The sequence below is a fragment of the Myxine glutinosa genome, chromosome 6 (assembly GCF_964187855.1).
Source record: "Myxine glutinosa chromosome 6, kmMyxGlut1.1, whole genome shotgun sequence".
Taxonomy (NCBI): Eukaryota; Metazoa; Chordata; class Myxini; order Myxiniformes; family Myxinidae; genus Myxine; species Myxine glutinosa.
Genome location: NC_136266.1, coordinates 23319873 through 23339318, shown reverse-complemented (window position 1 = coordinate 23339318; position 19446 = coordinate 23319873). Strand labels below are relative to the sequence as shown.

General features: G+C 45.8%; 1 protein-coding gene across 3 annotated transcripts in view; it reads left to right on the top strand.

Annotated features, from left to right (window-relative positions):
- The first annotated feature begins 7220 nt into the window (after positions 1-7220).
- LOC137429646 (cyclic AMP-dependent transcription factor ATF-2) overlaps positions 7221-19446 on the top strand; it is a 109272-nt gene continuing 97046 nt past the window's right edge. The window contains exons 1-3 of one of the 3 annotated variants that reach the window (XM_068119751.2): positions 7221-7386; positions 7713-7839; positions 15170-15238. In XM_068119751.2, coding sequence (XP_067975852.2) covers positions 15191-15238 — 48 coding nt within the window. In that variant the 5' untranslated portion in view covers positions 7221-7386; positions 7713-7839; positions 15170-15190. Of the gene's footprint in view, positions 7406-7430; positions 7567-7712; positions 7840-15169; positions 15239-19446 lie in introns of those variants that run through there. The other 2 variants (XM_068119750.2, XM_068119752.2) reach the window with 2 other exon arrangements.

Genomic DNA, 19446 nt, shown 5'->3' with positions numbered 1-19446 from the left:
CCGGCAGGGTCACCGGACCCAGGTGGGGGTTAAGACCTCCAGGGGGTCCGAGCTGGTTTCTCAAGCCTGGGATGGCGTATATTGATGACCACTAGGGGGAGGTGTTGTGGGTCACGCTTTGGTGGTGGCACAGTGGACGGCCAACTTGGGCCTGATGTGGTGACCACCCGGGCATGCAGCCTGACACCCTCTCCCTGAGACTTTGGGACAGCCAGCATGTGATGACCTGACATGCTGTGCTGAGCTATGGATGCAGGTCAAACCGAATGGACAGGAATGAGACAGCCTGCCGGACAACCATTGGGGCATCTGTGGAATGTGAGGGTGTGAAAGTGACCTTCCACAGATGTTTCGTTATGATTTATGGACTCTCGGTTTGGGAAGAGAGTCATGGGAGTGATGAATCAGGAGCTGTGTAACGTGCCGAGCATATGGGCCATGCTCGGCTGGCATGTGTATGGCAAAGCATCTTTCTTTGGTGAGTTAGTAAAATGTGAAAAATGTTTGGCACGGGTAATCTGTGGGTTAGATGCAAATTTAAGGGTGAATTTTGTGAAGAGAAATGGTGGACACTGTACAGTGACGCCATTATTGATCCAGGTGTGTTAGACCAAAGTGTTGGAGGCTGTGATAAAATTGGCAGGGTAGCAGGACACAGCTTTCAACTGGTTGCGTGGGCGACTGTGCTGATATTTGGGACGCGGAGTCATGGGGATGTAGTTGTGTGGTCTGGGTGTCAACGTGGTGCTATGGGTGTCCGAGGTGTGTGGACCATGTCTTCTGGGTGGGTTTCCTGGTGGAGCATGGCTGTTGACTGGACCTTGGTGTGGTCAAGTGTGGGTGAGCACTGGGGGGGCTGCAGTTCTGTGGTCGGACTGGGGTATGATGTGGAGGTGCAGGGGACATGGCTGTCGGGACGCCACGCTCTGCGACCGTGCCCCCCAGGGCCGAGGTAATGTGTGCTGTCGTGTGTTTTTGGCAGCAGGTGCTCACCACATTGGCCAGCTGGGGCTGGTGCAGCTGTGTTTCTCGCAGGGGGGCCGAAGGATGGATGGTGGGTCGCACCCTTATGGACACTCATGGGCCATGTTGGCGTTTTGACTGCTCACCCTGTCCCGATGACACTTGCACGGTAGAGGTGCAGAGCTGTCGTGGCCACAGGTAGTTGTGTAGTGATAATCACCGTTGGATGCGGATCCACATACCTGCCAGTGTAGTGGGGACAAAAGTGAAATTTGGTGAAATTTGATTGGCCCAATGATAAATTTTGGGATTGTGAAGGGTGGATTGCACTTTGGACCTGACCAACCTTAGTTACCTTTGCATCAAGGTAGAGGTGAGGCCTTGATGTTTACTGTCCCAGGCTTCAGGACTTGCTTATGGAAATTTTGGGGACATGTAATTTGGAGTTGGGAGGCGGGTGTGAGTGATGACATGGTCGGTGAGGGGGATGGAATGGGTGCCACACAGAGTCTTGTGGGTGGCGTTTGTGTTAGTGTTGTGGTGATGTGTTTTGATGTGGTCGTGAGAGTGGAAACTGAGGATGAGTGGTGATTATTGGAAATGTGCTTTTGGAAATGTGTAATGGCAAATGTGAATTGGGGATTTCACATGAGGCAGGCCATGGCAAAGACTTTTGAAACATCTTTTGTACCATCTATGGAATTGGGCTGAAATGTGTGAGAATTGAATGGCAGCGGGGGAGGAAATGTGTTTTGGAATTTTGTGGGTGGGGAAGGTGTGTGTGTCCGCAGGTACGGATCAAGCTCTGAGGAGCGATGCCTGTGGCCCCCCTCTGCGGCAAATACCCCTGGCAGCCGGTGGTATCTGGAAATTGGAGCTCGTCGGTGGAGGGTCTGGTTGGGCGCCCTGGGGTAAAGGAGACCCCCGGCGACCCGTGGAGCTGCGCGGCAGCAGGAGGCAACGGAGCCTGGTGTGTGGAGACCCTCACCGGCGAGGTAACGGCGGAAAGGGGCTGTTGGGCTGTCACGGGCCAAGAGGTAAAGGGGGGGGGGGGCAATGAACTTGTGAGTCAGTTGACTTGTGTTTGGGACTGCGGGCACCACAGCCTGAAGCGCCCCCGCCATCTTTTTGTGTGGTACCTCCCCGTTGCCTAGTAGTAGAAATGACATGCACACACGGATGATATCAATGCCATGGTCCTGCAGGAGGGGGGGGGGGGGTGAAATAAGTGCTTGAAATGATTTTGTGTGTAATGAGTTTGGACTGACTATGCGTGGATAAGGGGTTTGTGTTGTACGAATGAGGGCGAAATCCACCGAGCCATGTCACTCACCTGTAACACCTGGACAGGGCCCGCGGAAATTTAGGGGCGCATTGGGGATGGCTCGGCAGGTAAGGTTTTGTCTTGTGGCATCCACCGGGGGTCACGGTCTGTAGACCGGGGTATGTACAAATGTTATAGAGTTTTGGAAGTTTTGAATTTTTGAATAAGGCTAAGGTTTGTGGTTAAGGTAGATTTTTGAGTGTTGTTTGTTTCCTCCCTCCGCAGGAACAAAGAAGAAAATGTAAATACATGATTGCATGATTGTTAAGGGGTTTAGAATGTTAAGGAAGAGTAGGTAAGTAGTCCGACTCACTTCCCACAGCCATCCTGATTTATTTCATAGGTTAATTAAGTGTGAGACAGTAAGTGTTAAGACTGGAATGGTAGCATCTGCAGTGAACCTTGCAGGAGCTACGGATCCAGGGGGCTGTGTTATGTCTGGCGGGGTCGTGATATGTAGGGCAGATAGATCTGAATAGGTAACGTGCTTCGTCTGTCGCGGTAAGGAAAACTACCTGTAATAAGTTCATGTGTAGGCGTTTTGTCGAGTAAGGAGTATACCTGTGAACCTACCAGGAGGTTCGTGTGTTAAGTAGAGTTAGGGATTAAAGAGTAGCGCCCCTGTGTGTCCTCACCTGGTTAGCCAAACCTTTGTCCCTTTTGGCACCGCAACCACATAGACATTCCGACAGGTCCTTAGCGCAACACTAAATAACGCCCTTCCTTGACATGACTGTGAAAGAGAACCGGCAAAAGGAAACCAGGCCGGGACACTGCCGATAATGGCCGCCGCCATTTACACCTCCGACAGGCCTATCCACCTCGATTGCCACATGCTATGACCACACCACAGGCCTGTGATTCGGTGGAGGCCACTGATTGGGTGGCGCGCCAAGGCTGACGTCACCGCCGCGGAGTGATATGGGGGGCGGCGGGACTTTTGTGAGTGAGTTGGTTCAGAGCAGTTGCGCGGCAGTTGGTTCAGAGCAGTTGCGCGGCAGTGGGTCTTGCGCTGAGTGATTCTTGAGACGCAGTGGAGTGAGTGAGTTAGCAAGCAGAGGAGTTGGCCAGCAGTGGAGTTCGGGCAGGGAGAGAATTGTGAGAGTTGCTTCGTTGGCTTGAACTTGGCTCGAAGCGGCACTTGGTGTGCAGTAGACTCGCGCTCTCTTTCCCCCTTTGCCGCTCTTCGTCGTTCTGTGTTCGTGCTCGAGTTGAGGGTCGACCTTGTGTGGAGCCCGCTGGCCTGCGTTTGACGCATGGTGCCTGGTGCACGGACCTCGTGGGCGGCGAGAGGATCGGAGATTGAAACTCTTTTTGTGTTTCTGTGTTTCTTTTGTTTCTGTGTTACACGCTACACGCAAGACTACAGACAGATAAGACTGCACACTACATTACCTTTTCCAATTACACGACAAACGTGTTCTTTTTATTAATTCATATTCCCTTGTCTCGTTGCTGAAATCTGTCGTGTGGGGACGTCCCGATTAGGATATTTGTTACCGGCTCGTGCTTTTTCATGTCCTTGCCTTTTTTCATTTAATAAACCCTTGTATTATTTTGCATCCCCTGTTAAACCTGTGCCCGCTTGAGTTAATCCCCTTGCAGGACCGGAGCTACTTCGGTGCGCTGAAGGTAAGCTTTTGCCACAGCCTCCATTTTCCTTCTCCCTCCCGCGCGGCCATAGTAAAATCCGTGTTTGGGTTGTTCCTCTGAATAAGACCGTTTAGGCCATCCATGACTCTGGTGTTAACCGGAGTTGCGCGAGAGTATTTTTTATTGCTTATAGAGTATGAAGGAAACTGCACATGATAATTGGGATGAAATCGATGATTCGCAGATATAGAGGAAGGGGGTCATTTTTCCAAAAGGGGGCCATTTTCCCAGAAGGTGGCAATTTTTCCAGAAGGGGGTAATTTTTCCAGAAGGGGATCATTTTCCAGAAGAGGTTCATTTCTCCAGAAGGCAGTCATTTCTCCAGAAGGGGGTCATTTTTCCAGAAGGGGGTCATTTTTCCAGAAGGGTGCTATTTCGACAGAAGGGGGACATTTCGCCAGAAGGTGGCAATTTTTGCAGAAGGGGGTCATTTTTCCAGAAGGGAGTTATTTTTCCAGAAGAGGTTCATTTCTCCAGAAGGCAGTCATTTCTCCATAAGGGGGTCATTTTTCCGGAAGGGTGCTATTTTGCTAGAAGGCAGTTATTTCTCCAGAAGGAGGTCATTTTCCAGAAGGGGTCATTTTTCCAAAGTGGGCCGTTTTGACAGAATTTCTCCAGAATGGGGTAATTTTGCTAGGAGGTCATTGCACTAGATGACTAGAAGGATGGTAATTTCACCAGAAGGGGGTCATTTTTCCAGAAGGGGGCTATTGTGCCAGAAGGAGGTCATTTTTCTAGAACGGGGTCATTTTTCCAGAAGGGGGTCATTTTCTAGAAGGGGATCATTTCTCTAGAAGGGGATCATTTTCCCAGAAGGGGGTCATTTTACCAGAAGGAGTCATTTTCCAGAAGGAGGCCATTTTGCAAGAAGGGGATCATTTTTCCAGAAGGTGGTCATTTCTCCAGAAGGGGGCCATTTTGCCAGAAGGTGGCAATTTTTCCATAAGGGGGTCATTTTTCCAGAAGGGGGTCATTTTTCCTGAAGGGTGCTATTTTGCCAGAAGGGGGCTATTTCACCAGAGGGGGTCATTTTCCAGAAGGGGGTCATTTTGCTAGAAGGCAGTTATTTCTCCAGAAGGGGGTCATTATTCCAGAAGGGGTCATTTTTCCAAAGGGGGCTATTTTGCAAGAATTTCTCCAGAACAGGGTAATTTTGCCAGAAGGGGGTCATTTTGCTAGAAGGAGGTCATTGCACTAGAAGGGGGGTAATTTCACCAGAAGGGGGTCATTCTTCCAGAAGGTGGCCATTTTTCAAGAAGTGGGTCATTTTTCCAGAAGAGGGTTGTTATTGTGCCAGAAGGAGGTAATTTTTCGAGAAGGGGGGTCATTTTCTAGAAGGGGATAATTTCTCCAGAAGGGGGTCATTTTCCCAGAAGGGGGTCATTTTTCCAGAAGGAGTCATTTTCCAGAAGGAGGCCATTTTGCAAGGAGGGGATCATTTTTCCAGAAGGTGGTCATTTCTCCAGAAGGGGGCCATTTTGACAGAAGGGAGCCATTTTGCCAGAAGGTGGTCATTTCTCCAGAAGGTCATTTTCCAGAAGGGGGTCATTTTTGCAGAAGAAGGCTATTTTGCCAGAAGGGGATAATTTTGCCAGAAGGGGTCATTTTCCAGAAGGAGGCCATTTTGCAAGAAAGGGATCATTTCTCCAGAAGGCAGTCATTTCTCCAGAAGGGGATCATTTTTACAGAAAGGGGTCATTTTTCCAGAAGCGTGCTATTTCGCCAGAAGGGAGCCATGTCGCCAGAGGGTGGCAATTTTTCCAGAAGGCGGCCATTTTTCCAGAAGGAGGTCATTTTCCAGAAGGCAGTCATTTCTCCAGAAGGGGGACCTTTTTCCAGAAGGGTGCTATATTGCAAGAAGGGGGCTATTTCGCCAGAATGGGGTCTTTTTTTTTTCCAAAAGGGGGCTATTTCGCCAGAAGGGGTCATTTTTCCAAAGGGGGCCATTTTGCCAGAATTTCTCCAGAACGGGGTAATTTAGCACAAAGGGGGTCATTTTTCTAGAAGGAGGTCATTGCACTAGATGGGGGGTAATTTCACCAGCAGGGTGTTAATTTTCCAGAAGGCAGCCATTTTTCCAGAAGTGGGTCATTTTTCCAGAAGAGGGCTATTGTTCCAGAAGGAGGTCATTTTTCTAGAAGGGGATCGTTTTGCCAGAAGGTGGTCATTTTGCGAGAAAGGGATAATTTTTCCAGAAGGTGGTCATTTCTCCAGAAGGGGGTCATTTCTCCAGAAGGGGGTAATTTTGCTAGAAGGCAGTTATTTCTCTAGAAGGGGGTCATTTTTCCAGAAGGGGGCCATTTCTCTAGAAGGGGGTCATCTCTCCAGAAGGGGATCATTTTGCCAGAAGGGAGCCATTTTGCCTGAAGGGGGTCATTTTGCCTGAAGGGGGTCATTTTGCCAGAAGGGGTCATCTCTCCAGAAGGGGATCATTTTGCCAGAAGGGAGCCATTTTACCTGAAGGGGGTCATTTTGCCAGAAGGGGTCATCTCTCCAGAAGGGGATCATTTTGCCTGAAGGGGATCATTTTGCCAGAAGGGAGCCATTTTGCCTGAAGGGGGTCATTTTGCCTGAAGGGGTCATTTTGCCAGAAGGAGTCATTTTTCTAGAAGGGAGCCATTTTACAAGATGGGGGCCATTTTTCCAGAAGGGGGTCATTTTTCCAGAAGGGGGGCATTTTGCCAGAAGGGGGTCATTTCGCTAGAAAGGGGTCATTTTTTCAGAAGGGGTCATTTTTCTAGAAGGGGGTAATTTCGCCAGAAGGGGGTCATTTTGCTAGAAGGGGATCTTTTTGCCGGAAGGGGATGATTTCACCAGAAGGGGTTCATTTCGTTAGAAAGGGGTAATTTTACCAAAAGGGAGTCGTTTTACCTGAAGGGTCCATTTTTCCCGAAGGTGGTCATTTTATGAGAAGGAGGTCATTTTTCCAGAAGGTAATTCTGCTAGAAGGGGGTCATTTTTTCCAGAAGGAGGTCATTTTTGCCAGAAGGGGGTCATTTTTTCCAGAAGGGGGCCATTTTGCTAGAAGGGGGTCATTTTGAGAAAGGGGTCATTTTTGCCAGAAAGGGGTCATTTTTGCCAGAAGGGGGCCATTTTGCTAGAAGGGGGTCATTTTGAGAAAGGGGTCATTTTTGCCAGAAGGAGGTCATTTTTGCCAGAAGGGGGTCATTTTTTCCAGAAGGGGGTCATTTTTTCCAGAAGGGGGCGATGTAACTTCCAGGTAAGACGTGAGTCGGCTGTCCTACCTGTTTGCACTGGATTCTGGTATTTGCCTTTATCTCTCGCAAAGGGGAATGCTTTTGGACAGCGAAGCTGCTCATATTGCAGATGGGACTTCGGGGTCAATCGGTGGGTTCACAATCTTTCCACCTCCGTCGGAGCTTGTTTCGTAACCTCCGCGGCGGCCTCGTGAGGGTCCATTGCTGATGCTCCTCTCACGAAACAAGGTGTGCAGCGGAACGTCAGGTAACGTTACTCTTCTTCACCCTCATTCATCCCAGGCAATGTGAAGACCGCACCCTTGTCGCTCCCCAGTCGGGATTGCCTCCCGTGCATGCAGGCTCAGAGCGCGAGGCGGCTCGGCACTGTACGCACGGGCTCGGCACTGTAAGCACGGGCTCGGCACTGTAAGCACGGGCTTGGTGATCGTCGCTCGTTGAGGGAACGAGGAATGAACGTGTCCTGGGAGTGCAGAGAACTGTGACGTGAATCCCGCTCCATTCCATTCAATCCCACTCCCTTGTCCCCATTCTTCCCTCCCTGACCTCCCTAGGCCTAAACCCGGAACAAACAGGCCCGATGGCAAGAATGAGGCGCTTCTGTTGGGCCTTTTGCAAAACGAAATCTTCCTCTGTTCCCCGTGGTGAATAAACCTGCCTGCGAGGTCTGCAGTGCATGAGGTACGCGTGATGGTGTTGATGGTTGTTTTACATTTGTCCCTCTCTCGACATCGTTACAAGTACAGTGTAACGTGTTGATCTGTGAGTGCAGCGAGGGCATTTAAATATGACCCCTGCGTAACGCTGGGTAACGTTCACTTATTCCTTGAAGGATCTAATGTGCAGTCCAGGCCTCCCCGAACACCACCCATCAAACCGAGCTCAGTCCATCACTCCAGTTTTCTGACTCCATTACTCCAGTTGTTTGCACTTGATAGTTTATCTGCAACCGTCCGTCCACCTATCCGTTTGTCTACACACATTCCCTCTCCATTTGTCTGCACCCCTTCCCCTGTCCATTTGTCTGCAGCCGTTCCCCTGTCCGTTTGTCTGTACATGTTTCCCTGTCCATTTGCACCCGTTCCCCTGTCCATTTCAATTTGTCTGCATCCGTTCCCCTGTCTATTTGTGTGCATTTGTTCCCCTGTCCATTTGTCTGCATCCGCTCCCCTGTCTATTTGTGTGCACCTGTTCTCCTGTCTATTTGTCTGCACCAATTCACCTGTTCGTTTGTCTGCACTTGTTCCCCCTGTCCATTTGTCTGCACCTGTTCCCCTGTCCGTTTGTCTGTACCTGTTACCCTGTCCATTTGCGCCCGTTCCCCTGTCCATTTGTCTGCATCCATTCCCCTGTCTATTTGTGTGCACCTGTTCCCCTGTCTATTTGTCTGCACCCGTTCCCCTGTCCGTTTGTCTGTACCTGTTTCCCTGTCCATTTGCACCCGTTCCCCTGTCCATTTGTCTGCATCCGTTCCCCTGTCTATTTGTGTGCACCTGTTCCCCTGTCCATTTGTCTGCACCCGTTCCCCTTTCCGTTTGTCTGTACCTGTTTCCCTGTCTATTTGTCTGCACCCGTTCCCCTGTCCATTTGGCTGCATCCGTTCCTCTGTCTATTTGTGTGCACCCGTTCCCCTGTCCATTTGTCTGCATCCGTTCCCCTGTCTATTTGTCGCACCCGTTCCCCTGTCCATTTGTCTGCATCCGTTCCCCTGCCCATTTGTCTGCAGCCGTTCCCCTGTCCATTTGTCTGCACCTGTTCCCTGTCCGTTTGTCTGCACCTTTCCTCACATCCCTTTCTACAAATCAAATTTCCCGCCTTGCACTCGTCAGTCCATTTGTCTGCACCCGTCCAGCCATCCATTTATCTGCACACAACCACCTGTCCATTCACTTGTCTACCCCAATCCACCCGTTCGTCCATTTGTCCACTCTCGTTCATCTGTCCATTTGTGTGCTAACATCAGCACACCCACTTCTGCACACTCATACAGTGCATTCAGAAAGTATTCAGACCCTTTCACTTTTTTCACATTTTGTTATGTTGCAGCCTTATGCTGAAATCGTTTAAATTATTTTTCCTTCATCAATCTACACTCAATACCCCACAATGACAAAGAGAAAACAGGATTTTAGGAAGTTTTGCAAATTTATTAAAAATAAAAAACTGAAATATCACATTGACATAAGTATTCATACCCTTTGCTATGACACTTGAAATTTAGCTCAGGTGCCTCCCATTTCTCTTGATCATCTTTGAGATGTTTCTACACCTTGATTGGAGTCCACCTGTGGTAAATTCAATTGATTGGACATGATTTGGAAAGGCACACACCTGTCCATATAAGGTCTCACAGCTGACAATGCATATCAGAGCAAAAACCAAGCCATGAGGTCGAAGGAACTGCCTGCAGAGCTCAGAGACAGGATTGTGTCGAGGCACAGATCTGGGGAAGCGTACAAAAAAAATGTCTGCTGCATTGAAGGTTCCCAGGAGCACAGTGGCCTCCATAATTCTTAAATGGAAGAAGTTTGGAACAACCAGGACTCTTCCTAGAGCTGGCCGCCCGGCCAAACTGAGCAATCGGGGGAGAAGGGCCTTGGTAAGAGAGGTGACCAAGAACCCGATGGTCACTCTGGCTGAGCTCCAGAGATCCTGTGTGGAGATGGGAGAAACTTCCAGAAGGACAACCATCACTGTAACACTCCACCGATCTGGGCTTTATGGCAGAGTGGCCAGACGGAAGCCTCTCCTCGGTGAAAGACACATGAAAGCCCGCTTGGAGTTTGCAAAAAAGCACCTAAAGGACTCTCAGACTGTGAGAAACAATATTCTGTGGTCTGATGAAACCAAGATTGAACTGTTTGGCTGAATTTGGCATCACCCCCCAACACTCCCCACAAACAATGGACAGAATACTCACCCCTCCCGCAGCTACCCACAATGCCCGCATGACTACTTAAGTCCAGCATGTCCTGGGTCTCAATCATTCTTCTGGTCCCGCTGCTTTTACCTGTGTTTTGCCTCTCGCTCTGCTCATTGATCAAACATGGCGGGTCTGGGCACGAGTGATGCGGGTGCGGCTATGAGTGATGTGCCGAGCGTTGTGGGTATGAGCGGCCTCAGTCCATACTGAGCGAGCAGGAGATGGTTTGACCGCTTCAAGAAGCAGTATGGTCTCCGCAACGTCAAACTGTCAGGCTAGCGTGGACAACGAGGCGGCCGAAACGTTCCCTGCTCAACTCGCGCGGCTCATCGACGAGAAGGGGTACCTGCCAGAGCCAGGCAGGCAGCTCTCGATCACGCAATTTTTTTCGCCCTGGTCCCTCCACCTCAGGAGCATCAGAACCCGCTCCCGCCTGGCCTGCCTCTCCTGTATCCCCCTCAGTGCAAGACTCATGAGCGATCTCACCTGCTTCGTCTTCAACGCTCTCACCTACATTCCTTTCGGTGCACGACTCATCAGTGACCTCATCTGCGTCGTCCTCAGAGTAGTTCATTGAGTTCGCTGGATTTTAATTCTTCATCATAATCATCATTTGAAAAGTTGCACGTGTTTGTGTAAATTAAACTTTGAAAAAGTACCTGCTGTTGTTTTTTAAAGTTTTACGGTAAGGTTGGTTAAGCCCTTTTAATACATTTTTTACAATTTCCGCTATGAATTAGGAATCGCGGGGAGCCTACCCCCCCTTTCCACATTGAAACAATGCCCCCACATTCGCAACGTCACCATTCACGGCATTTTTCACGAATCACGAACCTTCGGGAACCTATCGCCCCTTTTCCTTTTGAAACAATGCCCCCACATTCGTGGATTTGACATTCGCGGCATTTTCCAGGAACGTATCCCCTGCAAATTTCGGGTTCCAACAATATATAAATCATTGTTTTGTCCCTGACAAATATTTTCCAGTGGAAAAACTTTTTCGGTTCCAATTTAGTCTTTTGTCTACAATGGAAGCATTTCATGGTTTACATCATCATTTTTATTGTGTTTTTGATGCACGTAATCCTTCATTTGTGCAGAATATAATGGCAGCCAGTCAATTCAGTTTGCTGTTTGGTCATTTCTGAGCTGTGTGATGCTTAGGATGGGGATCCAGACCCAGGATTTTGGGATGCTCCAGAAACCTCTTCCTATACTTTGCAGGCCTGGATTTTCTTTCAGTTTAATGTCTGTAATTTCAGAATCGACAGGCTTGCTCAGCCATCTGTCTTGCGAAACCACCAGAATAGGGGTTTGAAGGTAGGTATCCCACTGTAAAATAGGTGCAATGTTCATCATCGCTTGTTCACCAAATAATGTCTTTAACTACGTAATACGTGAAGATAACCAACTGTTGTGCAACATATATAAGAAATCTTATGTCCTCTTTCAGTTAGTGACCTAATATTTGACCTCTGTTGATCTTTAGAAGTCAAAATGACGTCATATTAGTTGTAAAATCATCAAAATTGTTCATGAAACTTAAATTATGCTCATCAGCTTACCAAACTTCCACTCCGTTTGGCTTACCAAAGAGCCAATCAGTACATTTTCATTCTAATTTAAGCGTAATGAATCGCTGGTATGAATGCCTAATAGTATTCCATTTCGTATATTTTCAGATAACCTTTTGAGGCAACATGATGGATGATGTGAAATGAATGAATGAATGAATGATCGTTTTAAGGCCATTTTTCCCCGCTAAAGCGGGGGTTAGCCACAATGATGTACAGAATGATGATGTACAGGATGATGATGATGGATGATGATGATGGAAATGCTACAATGATGATGTACAATGATGTACAGAAGAGTAAACGGTTTTGTCAACAAAAATCACCAAAACTGTTTATGAAACCCAATTCATTAGTTCAGTTAATTTTATAGTTCTATACATTACCTTGTGAACAATCATTTAGTCAAGAGTTGATATTATTAATCATACATTGATACAGAAGTAACTAGAGCTTCCAGGGAAGCAGAACTCAACTGAACTGACTGGACAACTTTAAAGTAGGTCAGTTGTCTGTACTAGATTTGACTTAAGATAGCAACCTACCTTGTGTGGTAAGAGTCTCACACACCAAGTTTGATCAAAATCCATAAATATTTGTGGACGTTAAAGTCTTAATGTCGTTTCGGAGCTGAAAACAATATGGCGGCCTATGGCGGCCATTTTGTGACGGATCGGGCTGAAATGTAATACAAACCTGGTCCTTGGGGTAAGGATGCTGCATGTCAAGTTTGATCAGAATCGGTTGATATTTGTGGACGCTGGAGTGTTAACGTCGAAAAGTTAACGGACGACAGACGACGACGACAGACGCCGGACGCCGGAGGGTTCAGTATGTGATGAACTCAACTGGACAGTAGTCCAGTTGAGTTAACAAGTATAACAACATAGCAAAGTAAGAATACATGTTTTAAATAATATAAGATGCGATATATCTCTGGCCATCTTGATAGCTGATGCTATTGGCAAAACGCTTCAATATTTTGACTACTTCTTTACTCCTGGTGTTTCAAGACATATAATACTCTGGAGTGGGAATACCTCCTATAGCTGCACAAATATCATGAGCCATATTGAGGACTTTTTCCCGATTTCTCTCATTCAGTCTGACTGATTCACCTCTGGAGTTGCATCAGTCACCATGCAGACACACAGACACACAGGAACACATTCCAATGCAGCATCATATTATATATGCACAAACAGTGATGTTTCATCTTCTGAATGGCAACCTTTGATAGAAGATAACCTATTGACATATCTGATGAACAAGTTATGGAAGATTGCTCTTTTTGTGGTACTATCATTACCTTATCATGACCGTTGGCTGTGTAGCATTCTTCAACTTTTTTTGAGAATGGACAACCTGTATAAAGTGGCATTCGCTATACCACATTTGGACAACCAGCTCCTGCATTTCTCACGAAGTGAAGTCAGAAAGATTATACTGTTCGGATCTTCAGATAAGTTACCATCTATGTAAGAGGTGAGCCACTGCAGAGCATCACCATGTACAGGATCAGGAGTGTGTTTCATGTGTAGGTGGACATTTATGTGCACAAACAGGACTTGTGGCACCTGAAGTCATTAGCAATCATGTCAACACAATTGTCACCATATCCCTGGATACGGTGTACCATATCATCATCACCGAGTGCCTTGCTCTCATATCACATTTTGTCGATCCTTCGTACTCACAAGTAGTAGTTTATGTTCACCTCTGCAATATCGTTCCTTCACTCAAATGAAGCACTGATTTCCATGGTCTATGGATTTAGTAGCAGATGACCAAAGCATGCATCCAGAGATGATTCCAAAGTTCGTTGCTGCATTTTTATCACATTTATTGGATACATTTGATGATTTCACTTTTTGTGCAACAGTTTTCTTGTTGCTGTTACAATTTTGACATTTGACATGACATGCAGAGAAAAATCTCAAGAAATTGTTCATCTTCTTCATTCAGCTCTTCTCTCGGCCTAAATGCTACATCATCAGTTCTGTTCTCCACTGCATAGGAGAGTGCTGTGAACCCTTTATGGGTACCGGTAACTTTTTGTAGCGTCTCGGGGGGGGGGGGGGGGGGGGGAAGTGACTTTTGGCATATGATGCAATGACTATAATCAGTGGAAGGTCGTTTCCTCTTGCATTTATCATCCGTCATGTTGCCTCAAGAGGTTATCTGAAAATACATGAAATGGACAACCATTAGGCATTCATACCAGTGATTCATTAAGCTTATTTTAGAATGAAAATGTACTGTTTGGCTAGATAATTTAAGTTTCATAAACAATTTTGATGATTTTATGACTAAAATGACTTCATTTTGACCTCTCAAGGTCATCAGAGGTGAAATATTAGGTCACCAACTGGAAGATAATATAAGATGTTTTTATATGTTTCACAACAGCTGGTTATCTTCATCTATTATGTAGTTATAGACATTATTTGGTAAACAAGCGATGCTGAAAATTGCACCTATTTCATGATGGTGTTGGTGTTGCCTGGTGTAGCCTGGTGTTTGCTTAGCGGTTAGGGTGTCGGCTTGGGATCCTAGGATCCTGGGTTCGAATCCCGGTCGATCGCTAAATTAACACCAGGGGGGTTGACTCAGCCTGTCTTCCTTCCGAGGTCGGCAAATTGAGTACCAGCTTGCTGGGATGAATGATCCCGGTGTGTACCCCGGTTTAGAATAGGTACACCGTATCCCTGCGCATCGTAAGAGGTGACTAAGGGTTGGCGCCAGGAAGGGCATCCGGCCATAAAAACATTGCTTCAAACAGGGAACCATGATTGTCATGGGTCCCGCAAGGCTAACCCCCACTCTAGCGGGGAAAATGGCCTTAAAACGATCATTCATTCATTTCATATTCATGATGGGGGTACTGTACCTATCTTCAAACCCCTATTCTCGTGGTTTTGCAAGACAGGTGGCTGAGCAGGCCTGTTGATTCTGAATCTACGGGGATTGGACTAAAACAATGAGTTTAATCCTGCAAAGTAGAGGAAGAGGTGTCCGATCCATCCTAAAACAAAGCCTTTTTGGCCACATGGAGCCTGGACTAGCTTGATTTTGGGCTCTAGATTCACATCCACTTGAAGGTTGTACTCCACTATGAATCCTGATTTCCTTTTCTGTCGGATTGGAAATAGAGTTCGCTGTCACATCTGCTGGCAGTCAGGAGTGGACATCAACTATGCTCTGAATGCTTTAACAAAGTGTCCTTTTAGGGGTCGGGCTAAGGGCAGTTCCCATGATGTTCCACAAATAGTCTTTGATCAGATTTGTCAGTGAACATTGTTTCATTTATAAAATAGTTTTTGGAAGTTTTGGCTTGGGAGTTGTTTTGGTTGCCTCTCCTTTTGAAATCAAGCTCTTTGGTAATGATCCCTTGGAACATTGAACTTTATCACGTGTAGATGTGCCAAATGCAATCTTATTACAAGCTGGGTAATAATGTCTTTTATGGTTTTCTAATAATCTGACCAGCTGTTTGTTTTGGCATCTCGGACAGGACCTGCAGTGCTTTGGGAAAATGAATGATGAAAAACCATTCGTATGTGATGTTCCCAACTGTGGCCAGGTAATGCCCTTTTCCTGTTGGTGAACACAGATCCATGTCATCCATTGTTTCAAATGAATGCACTTGTTACAGTATAAGGTCTCAAATTGATTGCTTAGATGAACTTTGTATTTGCAACTTCCAAGGAGAGATAAACAAGGAAGAAGGGAGGCCGGGGGATGGTCGCAGAGGAAATGGTAGTAAATGTGAGGGTGAGATGGGTGGGCCCACTGATGTATGTGGTATATGAGGAGGATTTGTAGAGGGATTAGAGCAATTTTTGCATCTGTATATTAATTGTTCCTATTCCCTGATGCAATATCCAAAATCTGTAATTCTTGCACAACAACAAACAACAACAACAGGCATTTTAAGGCCATTTTCCCTGCAAGAGCGGGGGTTAGCCTTGCGGGCCCCATGACAATCTCTCCATTTTGCCCTATTTTCTGCATCTCTCTTTGTTAACCCCCTTGCCCGCATTTCTTTTTCCACCACCTTTAGCCAAGTCTTTCTCGGTCTTCCCCGTCCTCTACTTCCTTCTACATTCATTTCCATCACTCTTCTCAACCAGTCACTTTCATCCTTCCTCAACACATGACCAAACCATCTCAACCTGTTTCTCTTCACAGCATCCATCACAGGCTCTATTCCCATCATCTTTCGCAATTCATCATTTGTCTTCCTCTCTCTCAACGATACTCCGCACATCCACCGAACCATTCGCATTTCCACCCTTTCCAGCTTTCGTTGCTGCTCTACTTTCATTACCCATGTCTCGCTCCCATAAATCATAACATTTCTCACACATGCAGCATACACCTTTCCCTTCAGCTTCAAAGACACTCCCCCCTCGTCAGCACGCCACTCAGTTCCCGAAACTTCTTCCATGCACACCTCACTCTAGCAACCGTTGCCGAGTCTGGTCCACTTTCTCCATTCAGCATGTCTCCTAGGTAGAAAAATGTTTTCACACCTTCCAGCTTCACGCCGTCTCCAAGATCCAACTCAACATTTAGTTGATTTATTTTATTTATTTAAACAGTTAATTTATTGTACACCGCACCTTTCCTATGCCATCTCCAGGCGCTGCATATCGTCATTGCCGGGCACCGAAGGGGGCTCGGCAGTGACGCACGCTGAAAGGGAGTACTCTGTGTTTTCACTCTGGTTGTTGTACACCACACCTTTCCTATGCCATCTCCAGACATTGCAAATCGTCATTGCTGGGCACCGAAGGGGGCTCGGCAGTGACGCACGCTGAAAGGGAATACTCAGTTTTCACTCTGTTTGTTTGTTTTCTTGTTTTCTTGTTTGTTTGTCCGGACGATATCTCAGCCATCCTTTGAGCTAGGAAGCTGAAATTTCGGCACAATAGTGAGCAAGTCCTTTGTCAAAAACGTTATTTTTTGTTTTTTGAATAATCAATTAATTAAGGAGTTATTTAATTATTAGCGATTAATTAAGTACTTATTTAATTAATCAAATTTCCTTTCTCTTCTGACCATTAACTCAGGCACCTTTTGAGTTAGGAAGCTGATATTTGGACATGCCAATGACCAGGTGATTTGGCTGCAAAGGCTATTTTTGATTTATTAATTAATCAATTAATCAATTAATCGATTAATTATTTAATTATTTGATTAATGACTAAATGTTTTTGTTTTTTTAAGTTACAGATTCTGATGAAATGGTGGTGGTTTATGTGTTCTCTGACCGAATTGATTAATAATTTAATTTTTTAATGATTATTATTTATTTCTTTTCATTATTAATCTTTTATTTTTATTTTTATCATTTGGCCAATATCTCAGGCACCTTTTGAGCTCGGAAGCTAATATTTGGACATGAGTGACCAAGTCATGTGGTATCGAGGATATTTTTGATTTATTGATTAATCAATTAATCGATTAATTATTTAATTATTCGATTAATTACGAAAAAAACAAAAAACAATTTCAGTTACAGATTCTGATGAAATGGTGGTGGTTTATGTGTTCTCTGACCGAATTGATTAATAATTTAATTTTTGAATGATTATTATTTATTTATTTTCATTATTAATCATTTATTTATTTTCTTTCTCATTTGGCCAATATCTCAGGCACCTTTTGAGCTTGGCAGCTATTATTTGGACATGACAGTGACCAATTGATGTGGCTATCAAGGATATTTTTGATTTATTGATTAATCATTTAATCGATTAATTATTTATTGATTAATGGATTAATAATTATTTATTGATTTATCAATTAATTATTTAATTTTTTATTAATGACATATTTAATTAAATTTCTAAAAGATACATCTTCGGATGAAGCACTAGTGGTTTAGTTATGCTATTAGCCAATTGATTAAGAAAATATTTTGTGATAATATTTTATTGATTTTAATTATACAATTAATCAATCAATTAGTGTACACCTTTCCCTCCCAATGCAGCCTCAATGAGCTGCACTGCGGTATTGCCGGCGCCGGAGGCACCCCAGCAATGCCGCGCTGTAGGATATTTAATTATTTGGCATGGGAGCGGTGTACTTTGAATGTATCTGTACTTGTTTGTTTGTTTTCTTGGTTGTTTGTTTGTTTGTCCGGGCGATATATCAGCCATCCTTTGAGCTAGGAAGCTGAAATTTCGGCACATTAGTGAGCAAGTCCTTTGTCAAAAACTGTATTTTTCGTTTTTTGATTAATCAATTAATTGAGGAGTTATTTAATTATTAGCGATTAATTAAGTTCTTATTTAATTAGGTAGATGGAAGGGAAGTGGTGTGAGAATGGTGAAGGGTAGGCAGGGACAGAAATACAAGTTTGTGTGGCAAGGGTGCCTGGAGGGCGTGAATGGTGTTGGTGTCCTGTTTTCTGAGGAGTTTGTAGACAGTGTGGTGAGTGTGACTAGAGTGAATGATAGGTTGATGATGGTGAAAATGATGATTGGAAAGATCTTGGTGAACGTCATCTCGGGATATGCTCCGCAGGTTGGTCGGAGCGTTGAAGAGAAGGACAAGTTTTGGTGTGCGATAGAGAAGCTGATGGAAAACGTGAAAGATGAGGAAGTTGTTGTGGAAGGAGGAGACCTAAATGGACATGTGGGAAGGAGTATGGATGGTTTTGAGGGAGTTCATGGTGGTTACGGATATGGTGTGAGAAATGGAAAAGGTGAAAGGATTTTGGAGTTTGCTGATGGAGCTGATTTGTTGATTTGTAATACTCAGTTCCAGAAAGAGGATAATAAGCTTGTTACATACACGTCAGGTGGGTCGACGACAACCGTTGACTACCTGATGGTGCGTAGGCGAGATAGGGGGCACCTCCGGGACACAAAGGTGATCCCGGGGGAGGAGGCTGTTTCACAGCACCACTTGGTTGTCTGCGACATAAGGGTGAAAGGTGCGAGGAGAGCTCGGCGGGTGAAGTACCAACCGAGAATGAAGGTGTGGAGGTTGAAAGAGGTGACAGTAAGGGAGGCATTAAAAGAGAGGCTGAGTAGGGTAGAGGATGATGTGGTTGAGCTTGAAAGTGGTTGGATGTCAATGAAAGCTAGTCTGTTGGGAGCCGTTGGTGAGGTATGTGGATGGAGAAAAGGACCACCGAGGCACTCAGAAACATGGTGGTGGGATGATGAAGTTGGAAAGAAGATTGACGAGAAGAGGAAGAAGTTCAAGGAGTGGCAGAAGGCGAAGGGTACGGGAGCAGAAACAGCAAAGCATGAAAGTTATAAGGCAGCCAAGAAGGCTGCAAAGAAAGAGGTGGCAAAGGCGCAAGAGGCATGTAGGAAAATGTTCGGAGAACGCTTGGATTCGGAAGAGGGTCAGAGAGCAGTATTCAGGATTGCAAAGCAGATAGCGAAAGAGAGGTGTGATGTGATGGGGGTGAGTTGCTTGAAGGATGAAGTGGGTCAAATCGTTGTGGACCCAGATGGAATTAAAGGAAGATGGAAAAGATATATGGAAATGCTGTTGAATACAGAGAATGAATGGGATGGCAACATAGAGAGTAACCCAGTTTTAGGACCGGCAGAGAAGATAACTGAGAAGGAAGTTGAGGAAGCGATAAAAGCAATGAAGAGTAGAAAAGCGGGAGGGCCGACGGGAGTTGTGGGAGATATGTTGAAGGCAGCAGGAAGTTGGGGTGTGAAGAGAATGACAGAGATCTGTAATCTGGCGGTGAAAGAAGGCCGCATTCCAGTGGATTGGGAACTGAGTACCCTCGTCCCTCCATACAAGGGGAAA